Source organism: Podarcis cretensis (assembly GCF_951804945.1).
Source record: "Podarcis cretensis genome assembly, chromosome: 4".
Taxonomy (NCBI): domain Eukaryota; kingdom Metazoa; phylum Chordata; class Lepidosauria; order Squamata; family Lacertidae; genus Podarcis; species Podarcis cretensis.
The window spans coordinates 102,977,148-102,986,980 of record NC_137173.1 but is presented as its reverse complement, the minus strand read 5'-3'; the positions used below and the strand labels follow the sequence as shown (position 1 = coordinate 102,986,980).

At 50.8% G+C, this 9,833-nt stretch overlaps 1 protein-coding gene across 1 annotated transcript; it reads right to left on the bottom strand.

Moving 5' to 3' along the window:
• Window positions 1-640: 640 nt before the first annotated feature.
• Window positions 641-3,403, bottom strand: LOC307214575 (uncharacterized protein). The gene is made up of 2 exons (XM_079973189.1): window positions 2,653-3,403; window positions 641-1,796 (listed from the first exon to the last, which is right to left on the bottom strand). The coding sequence occupies exons 1-2, from the start codon at window positions 3,298-3,300 to the stop codon at window positions 1,758-1,760; spliced, it is 687 nt and encodes a 228-aa protein (XP_079829315.1). The 5' UTR covers window positions 3,301-3,403; the 3' UTR covers window positions 641-1,757.
• Window positions 3,404-9,833: the final 6,430 nt, after the last annotated feature.

The following is a 9,833-nucleotide window of genomic DNA, read 5'->3' as shown; positions in this document are numbered from 1 at the left end:
CTTCCCCCACCACTACCTCATCCTGAGCTCTATCGGGGTGAAGGCGGTCCAATCTGATTGCAAGGCGCCGACCCATTAGTAGTTCAGCGGGGCTCCGGCCAGTCGTTGAGCTGGGGGTGCTGTGCTGTGCTAGGAGGAATGTGGCAAGGCGGTACTCCCAATCTCCTTGCGTCATGCGGCGAAGGGTGTCCTTGGTGGTCCGCACCATGCGTTCTGCTTGGCCATTGGTGGCAGGGTGGAATGGCGCCGAACGGATGTGGCGGATGGCTGCGCTGTGAAGGTTTGGAATTCTCCTGACGTAAATGCAGTCCCGTTGTCTGAGACGAGAGTGTCAGGGAGCCCGTGGGTTGCAAACAGCCTGCGTAGTACCCGGATGGCTGCGGATGTAGAAGTGGACGGTACCAGTGCGACTTCCAGCCATTTGGTGTAGGAGTCCACCACTATGAAGAATGTTTTCCCCTGAAAGGGGCCAGCGAAGTCCACATGCAGGCGTGACCATGGTGCTCGGGCGGACTCCCAGGACTGGACTGGGGCGCTTGGGGGATCTGGGCGGGATTCTTGGCAGGCCTGGCAGTGTTTGACCCAGACCTCTATCTCTCTGTCGATCCCCGGCCATCACACATAACTCCTGGCAAGGGCCTTCATTCTTACTACCCCTGGGTGTGTCTCGTGTAGGGCTGTGAGGACCCTTTTGCGGAGGGGCTGGGGAACAACGACCCTGCTTCCCCATAACAGGCACCCCTTGTGGGCTGACAGTTCATGTTTGCGGGTTGTGTAGCCAGCGAATTCTGGCCCAGGGCTGCTGCTGGGCCATCCCCTCCACACCCAGTCCAGGACCCGGGAGATGACCCTATCTTTCTTGGAATGGTGTGCAACTTCTTGTGCCTGAATGGGGCGGTCGGGAAGCAGCTCCAGGCTCATAACCTCTTGTGCAGGTGCTGGGTCGGGGCCTGTTTCTGGTAGTGGTAGCCTGCTGAGGGCGTCCGCATGGCCCATCGCCTTCCCAGGGCGGTGAATCAGTGCATACTGGTAGCTGGCAAGGAAAATTGACCACCTGAGGACGCGAGGAGACAGCACTTGGGGGGTCTGCTTTTCGGGGGCAAACAAGCCAAGCAACGGCTTGTGGTCAATCACCACGGTGAAGGGCCGCCCGTACAAGAAATCATGGAATTTTTTTACTCCCTTCACGATTGCCAGACCCTCCTTGTCGATTTGTGAGTAGTTCCGCTCGGTTGCATTGAGTGTCTGGGAAAAGTATGCCACCGGTACCTCTCTTCCATCTGGGAGTTGGTGTCCCAGGACAGCGCCAATGCCATAGGGTGAGGCGTCGCATGCTAGCACCACCGGCAGCCTCTCGTCGAAGTGTGCCAAGACCGAGTTTGAGACAAGCAAGTCCTTGACTGCCTGGAATGCGGCCTCCTGGCGCTGGCCCCACACCCAAGGGGCCCGCTTGTCCAGGAGTCTGTGTAGGGGCTCCGCTACCGCCGCCTTGTGGGGAAGGAAAGAATGGTAAAAGTTCAATAGTCCCAAGAAGGCCTGAAGTTCAGTCTTGTTCTTGGGCGCTGGGGCATCACAAATGGCCCGTACCTTGTCCCCAGTTGGGTGGACCCCTTCTGCGTCCACCATAAATCCCAGAAAGTCCACCTGGGGCACTCCTAGTAGACATTTTTCCCACTTCACCTTGAGACCCGCTGTCTGGAAACGGTGCAGAACGGTGCGGAGGCGGTCCTCAAACTCCTCTGGTGTGGGCCCGGCAATCAACACATCATCGAAGAAGGGGGTGACACCAGGAATCCCTTTAAGGAGAGAGTCCATTAGATTCTGGAATATGGTGCCACACTGACACCGAATTGCAGCCGCTTTACCCTGAATGCTCCTCTGTGCGTCACAATCGTCTGTGCCTCTGCTGTGGCCTCATCTACTGGCAGCTGTTGATATGCTTGGGCCAAGTCCAGCTTGCCAAAAATTTTCGACCCAGCCAGGGTGGCAAGGACATGGCTGACCACTGGCACTGGGTATGCATGGGCCGTGAGGGCCTTGTTTATGGTACACTTGTAGTCTGCACAGATGCGGACTGATTGGGGTTTCCCAGGGGGCATTAGGCACCGGTTCCAGCACTCCTTGCTCCATGAGCCGGTCCAATTCCTCGTCTATACGGGGTTTCAGGGCGAATGGGACCCGGCGGGCCTTGAGCCTGACCGGTCGTACTGCGGGGTCAAGCTGTAGAGCAATGGGGGGGCCCGTATACTGACCCAATTTCCCATCGAAAACCCCCGGAAATTCCTTACATATGGCATCCACGTCCACTTGTAAGCTAGTGTGGTTCACCCCGGTGACAGCTAGCCCCAGTGGTCCAAACCATGCCAATCCCAGTAAGCTAATGTAGGGGCCCTTGACCACAAGCAAGTCCAGTTGCCGCGTCCGCCCTCGGTATTGCACCCCCATTGTGGGGACCTTACGTTTCTGGAAGTCCCGGAGGGTGAATGGGGCCGGCCTGAGTTTGGGACCCCCAGTAGGACACAGTTCCCTTAAGGTCCTTGCCGAGATTATGGATAGAGTTGAACCCGTGTCAAGCTCCATGCGGCATGGGGCACCCTCTATCTGTACCTCTACATAAATTTTCTCTACGTTGGGTTGGGGCAACTGGTATACCTGGAAGTCCGTGAGCTCCGTCGAGTTGCCTTGGTGCGTTGGGCCCTGGGACCTGGGGTTCTTGGATTGGTCATCTGATGCCTGGCGTCGGGTGGGCCGAGCCTGACACACCCGGGCGATGTGTCCCAATTTTCTGCACTGCCTGCACTCTGCGTTGCGGAAACGGCAGGTCCTCCTCTCGTGACTTTCTCCACAGCTTGCGCAGTTCCCTCCTTCTCGTCGAGGCAGCTGTGGTATGTGGGCTGCTTGAGTGCGCTGCTGTACTCGGTGCACCTCCTCCCTGTCAGATCCTGAGTCGTCGGTGAGGTCTTTGTGGTGGACCCTCGGTTGGGACGGCTGGTTCGGCCGTGCCTCTTGCATCGACCTCTCGGCAGCTTCCGTTGCCAGGGCCTCCTCCAGAGCGACCTGGAACGTTAGGTTCTTCTTAGCGTAGAGGCGTCGTTGCAGCTTCTCATCCCTCAGGCCACCGACGAGGCGGTCACGAAGCATGTTCTCCAGCTCTGAGAAGTTGCAGAACCGGGCGGCTTGGCGGAGAGAGGTCACAAACCCAGTTATGGTTTCCCCAGGGGCTTGCCGCTTTGCGTAGAAGGCATTTCGACGAGCCACCACTGAGGGCTGTGGCGAAAAGTGCCCCTTCAGCTGTTCCATTATTGTTTTGTATGGAACAGTAGCAACGTCTTCAGGCGCAAGGAGAGCCCGGGCGATTTCAAATGTCTCCTCTCCACACACGCTGAAGAATATTGCCCTCTTCTTGGCGTCTTCGTCATCAGTGACCCCTTTGGCTTCTAGGAGGAAGGTGAAACGGGAGGCGTACGCTTCCCAGTCTCCAGATGCTGGGTTGAACGGTGAGAAGCTGCTGTTGGTTGCCATTCTGAGTTCCTTGTGAAGCCTGGATACACGGTGCGAGGCAGCGGTGCGGCAGGTGGCGGTGCTGCGGTGCTGTGCGTGGCAGTCAGCTCAGCGGGATCCCACCTTCGTCGCCAGTGAAATATACTCAGAGTCACAAAGTGATTTCATGCTCTTTATTCAGCTCATGGTGTGAGGAGGAATGAATGAATGTCCCCTCAAAGTATCTGCTTTATATACATTATTTACACAATGGGCTGCACATGATTGGCCAATTCCGGAATTCTACTGTAAGCCAATCAGGTTGTGGATTCACTTATATCTGGAGCATGATTGGGTGGTTCCTGCCAACCAATCATACTGCTGCATTGTTCTAGGACCAATCAGACTGCTGCATTCTGTTTTTGTTTTTTTTTATAATAATTTTTATTCGTTTTTCAAACAGATAACAATAGCAACACAAAACAACACAATTTCCAACTGATCGTTTCATACCCTTCTTTCTTTTGACTTCCCCATACCTCCCCATCCCTGCATCCTTGTTTATTGATTCTTTAGCAACCCTTAGGTCCATTATCTTAATTCCCTTTCATAAAAGTTCCTTTAGTTTTTTTGATTACTGCTGCAATTTCTTTACCTCTTACCCCCTGACATCTTAACATTCATCAATTTTACAATTGTTCTTAAGATATATTTTAAATTTCTTCCAGTCTTCTTCCACTGTCTCTTTCCCCTGGTCACGGATTCTGCCCGTCATCTCGGCCAGTCCCATAAAGTCAATCACCTTTGTTTGCCATTCTTCCAGAGTTGGTAGTTCTTGCGTCTTCCAATACTTTGCCAGTAGAATTCTTGCTGCTGTAGTGGCGTACATAAAAAAAATCCTATCCTTCCTTAACACCACTTGGCCAACCATGCCCAAAAGGAAAGCCTCTGGTTTCTTAGGAAAAGTCCACTTAAGGACCTTCTTAATTTCATTATAGATCATTTCCCAGAAAGCTTTAACCCTTGGGCAGGTCCACCAAAGATGGTAAAAGGTGCCTTCAGTCTCATTACATTTCCAGCACTTATTATTAGGCAAATGGTAAATTTTTGCAAGCTTGACTGGGGTCATGTACCACCGATAGATCATTTTCATAATATTTTCTTTTAAAGCATTACATGCAGTAAATTTGATACCGGTGGTCCATAACTGTTCCCAGTCAGCAAACATAATATCATGACCGATATCTTGTGCCCATTTAATCATAGCTGATTTCACCATTTCATCCTGTGTATTCCATTTCAACAGCAAGTTATACATTTTTGATAAGTTCTTAGTATTGGGTTCCAACAGTTCTGTTTCTAGTTTTGACTTCTCTTTCTGAAATCCTATTTTTCTGTCCTGTTTAAATGTCTCATTTATCTGATGATAATGCAACCAATCTCGAACCTTAGGCTTTAGTTTCTCATAACTCTGAAGTTTCACCCTTTCACCATCATATTCTAAAATTTCATGATATTTTGGCCATTTAGAGTCCATATTAAGCTTTTTTACTTCCCTAGATTCCATTGGTGACACCCACCTAGGGGTTTTACTTTCCAGCAAATCTTTATATCTAATCCAAACATTATACAGTGCTTTCCTCACAATATGGTTTTTAAAACTCAGACTGCTGCATTCTGAATCCTATTGTTCTAGGACCAATCAGACTGCTGCAATTTGGATCCTATTGTTCTAGGACCAATCAGACTGCTGCAGTTTTTTTTTTTTTTAATAATATTTATTAAAGATTTTCAAATATAACAAAAAAAAGAAAAACATCCAAATTTAAGGCCTTATTTTCAATATCATCTTTCCAGGACTTCCCCCTCCCCACCCCCTCTTGTATTCCAATTCTTTCAAATAGATTCAACAAATTCTTACCCCAAATTTTAAAATTATTATCATTAACCCAATTTAAAAGATATTTTCCCATCCCCTAAAATCGACCTGTTCCCTTCCACGAGTTCCCCTCTTTAATATAAGATACAGATTAACATAAAAGAATTAAAAAAAGAATAAAATATAATTTAACACCCTTTGGATTCCAAATTTCCCTCCCCCCTTTCCCGGTTGCGTTCCCAATGTCCATCAAATCCACTGTCTCCTGGAGCTCCCACATCTGAACCATAATCTAAGCCATAATCCTTCACCAGTCCACTTTGCCGTCTTTTTAGTAATCTTTACCGTCTTTTAATCATCTTTAATTTCAAATGTCCAATCTTAGAAAGAGTCTATCTTCCAACTTTGTCCAGTTCTTGTTTTTCTTGTTTTTCTTGATGTTCTCTCTTCTCCTCTTTTTTTTTTCTTTTTTCCCCCCTGCTCTCCTGCACAAATGTTCTAATTCCAAAAAGCTTGTAATTCCTCTACAGAGGCTTTGTGTCAGGGAACTGCCATCGGAAGGACAGGTGGTGAGAAGGCTTCAGCAGAATAGGAGAGCCTCTTCTTCAGGAGAAGAGGGAACCAGTAGGGGGAGTGCGGGAGCTCCAAAGGAAAGGGAGTCGGAGGGGAGGCTCTGGGATACTTCCAGTGAGAACAGCGAGGAGGTATCAGAACAGCCCATAAGGACTCCCACCCCCCGCCGGAAGCTGTCACGCAGGGAATCCAGGAGGCGCATGTCTGTGAAACAGCTCTTATGTTGGAAACGTTTCCGCAAACGCCCACTGTCAGATTCTACCAGCGACTGAGGGAGCCATGCTCAAGGGCTCTTCTCAAGGCAGGGTTTCACTACACAGAGTGAGCTCTGAGGGATCCAGCTTTAACGCACAAGCTGCTCATTATCCCACCACAGCAATCTGACAGTCCCTGAAAGCAGCTTGTGCAAAGAGAGGCATCATGAGCAACCCAGCCGGAGGCGGAGATGGGGGAGCAGCTGCAGCCGGTCCTAGCCTGGAAGAAAGGTACAGGATGTTGGAGGTACAGTTAGCTCTGCAAACGGCGAGGCTGGAGGAGAGGAGGGCTCATGATGCAGAAAAGGGGAAAGCCGCCCAGCTCTCGAGGAAAGTGCCAGGACTGGTGCAGAAGTTTGGGGGTGATCCCAGGAATTATCAAGCCTTCAGGACAGAGATGCAATATGCCCTCAATCTGCAGTTTGATGATTTTCCTGATGAGGATTCGAGGGTTGGTTTTGTGATTGGGCATCTCGAAGGCACAGCCCGAGATTGGGTGAGGCCACTAATGGCAGCCAATAATGAAGCCCTAAGGGACACAAGGAAGTTTTTTCGCGCCATGGATCTGATGTTTTCCAGCGAGATTGAGCAGGGAGTGGCGCGCAGGCAGTTAATGGCGTGTAAACAAGGGAACCGATCTGTCCGTGAGTACTGGACTGAGTTCACCATGTTGATCCATAAATTAGGATGGGATTTGTCAGCGGAACCGATACAAATGCTGTTCGAAGAAGGACTATCTTCGGCAGTGAAAGACGAACTTTCCCGGGGGCCCAGGGCGGAGTCTATGGACCTTCTGACTAAATCAGCGCTGGCCATAGGCTCACGCCAGGAGGCCAGAGCCTTGGAGAAGCGGGAAGGGAAAGGGGAGCGTTGGAGGGATTTCCGCATTCCAGAGATGCCAGAGCAGCCTTCTCTGCCAGCAGAGCCGATGGAAATCGGAACAGCGCGCGCGCGCGCAATTTCAAACCCCAGTGAAGGGCGGAAGAAGGAAGGGAAAGGCGCCAAGAAATGTTTTCTCTGCCAACAGCCAGGTCATTTTGCCAGAGTTTGTCCGCAAAGAAAGGAATGGCAAGGAATGGCGGGAGCTGTTGGGGAGGAGGGAGAAGGAGCTAAGGAGCAAGTAAAAGCCAACGCCTGGCTGCCACCGACGGGGCACAGCAGCCAGGCCAAGGAACAGTAAATGTGCCCACGCCAGAACCCCCAAGACCAGCTCTTGTAATAGAGGTATTGCTGGAGCTGGCAAACGGACACCCACTAAAAGTGAAGGCGCTGTTAGACTCAGGCAGCTCCTGCAACTTTATGAGTAAGGAGTTTGCAGCCGCCCATCAGATACAAACCATTCCTTTAAAAAATCCCCTGCAGGTGACCACGATTGATGGGAGGGCGCTGTTGGGGGGAGAAGTAGACCAGCAGACGGTCCCCATGACAATGAGGGTGGCAAGACACACGGAACGGATAGCGTTTAATATAGCCACGTTGGGAGGAGCGCCCATCATTTTGGGGATGAGCTGGCTAGCGCTGCATGATCCGCTTGTGGGATGGCATCAGAGAGTGGTTTCCTTTGGGTCAGCACATTGTATGGGACACTGCACAGAAAAAGGGGGCCAAGCAGGCACTCAGGCCACGTTAGCAAAGATAGAAGCAATGGAACAAGGTAGGGTACCACGACAATATGCAGATTTTGCCGACGTCTTCAGCGAAAGGGAAGCAGATAAACTACCCCCGCACAGAGCCTTTGACTGCCAAATCAACTTACTTCCAGGAGCGCAATTGCCAGTGGGCAAGGTGTATGCAATGTCTGACAGAGAGATGCAGGAGCTAAGGGAGTTTATTGACAAAAACCTCAAGCGTGGGTTCATCAGGGAGTCACGAGCGGTGGGGGGTAGCCCAGTGTTCTTTGTAGACAAAAAAAACTCGGACAAACCGAGATTAATTGTGGATTTCAGGGCCCTAAACGCAGTGTCCGAACCCGTGACCTTCCCTATGCCCAGAATCGATGACATTCTGACCCGGGTGAGAAAAGGGAAGATTTTTACCAAGCTGGACCTGAGGGGGGCGTATAACCTGATACGTATGAGAAAGGGAGATGAGTGGAAAACCACTATGTTCACCCCCTTGGGGGCATTTGAGTACTGCGTTATGCCTTTCGGCCTCCAGGCGGGTTCCGCAGTATTTCAATCATTTATTAATCACGTACTAGGACCATTGCTGTACAAGAACTGCGCTGCGTTCTTGGACGATGTGCTGGTGTACTCAGAGGATGAAGAGCAGCATGTGCGAGATGTAAGAGAAGTACTGAGCAAACTGCAAGAAAACCAGCTGTGGGTGAAACTGGAGAAGTGTCAGTTTCACGCCAGGGAGGTGGAATTCCTTGGGTACCGGTTGTCGGACAAGGGGCTGGCCATGGATCCTAGCAAGGTGCAAGCAGTGCTGGAATGGAGGCCACCGAAAACTAAGAAAGATGTGCAGAGGTTTTTGGGGTTCGGAAACTTCTATCGGAAGTTCATCAAGAACTTCGCCCATTTAACAGCCCCCATCACGGATTGTCTCAGCAGTAAGAAGAAATTTGTCTGGACGGAAGAAGCGCAGCGAGCTTTCGAAAGTTTAAAGAGGGCGTTTGCTTCGGAAGAACAACTTTTACACGTGGATCTGCAGCAGCCGATGAGGGTGGAAACCGACGCGTCTGACAGAGCGGTGGGGGCCGTGCTTCTGCAGCCAGGAGCGAATACGTCGGAATGGAAGCCGTGTGCCTTCTTCTCGAGGAAATTGAACAAGTCTGAGAGGAATTATACAGTGTACGACAGAGAATTACTCGCTGTCCACGAAGCGTTCAAGAGATGGAGACACCTGTTGATTGGAGCGCAACACAAGGTTCAAGTACGGACAGACCACAAAAATCTAGAATACTGGAGAACAGCCCGAGTGTTGAACCAGAGACAAGTAAGATGGGCGCAAGAGTTCTCCAAGTTCAATTTTGAGATTAGCTACGTGCCAGGGGCTGAGAATGTCAGGGCGGACGCTCTCTCCAGAAAACCTGAGTACTTGGAGGGGGAAGGAGGGGCGGAAGAAAGACATGTCATCTCAGAGGACCACTGGGTTTGTGGGGCGGCATTGGTGGGGCAAAGAGAACTGGTAGAGGGTATTGAAAACGATGAATATGCCCAAGAGAAACTTAGGGAACTCAGGGAGACAGGTGAAAACGCAGGGGGGTTTGAGGAAAAGAACGGAAAACTATATTACAAAGGGGCGCTCTACATACCAGGTGGGGAACTAAGAGGGCGAGTGCTTAAGCAGTTGCATGACAGCCCCACGGCCGGACACTTCGGGCAGCACAAAACCATGTGGTTGGTTACCAGGGAGTTTTGGTGGCCCAAGGTGCGGGAGGACGTGCGGGAGTATGTCAGGGGATGCGACAGGTGCCAAAGAGCAAAGGGAGAGAGGTTGGCGCCAGCGGGTTTATTGGAACCCTTACCCACCCCAGAAAGGCCATGGGAGATGGTATCCATAGACTTCATGACCGATCTACCGAGATCCAAAGGGAAAACCGCGGTCATGGTGGTGGTAGATCTACTAACTAAGATGTGCCACTTTATAGCTTGTTCACATGCAGTGACAGCGGAAGAAACCGCAAGGTTGTTTGTGGAGCA

Bases quoted from the DNA above. Each gene is read 5' to 3' on its own strand.
- LOC307214575 (XM_079973189.1), bottom strand. From the start codon at position 3,300: ATGGAACAGCTGAAGGGGCACTTTTCGCCACAGCCCTCAGTGGTGGCT. The intron at 1,797-2,652 runs GTATACCAGTTG...CTCTCCTTAAAG, and splicing joins CGGAGCTCACGGACTTCCAG to GGATTCCTGGTGTCACCCCC.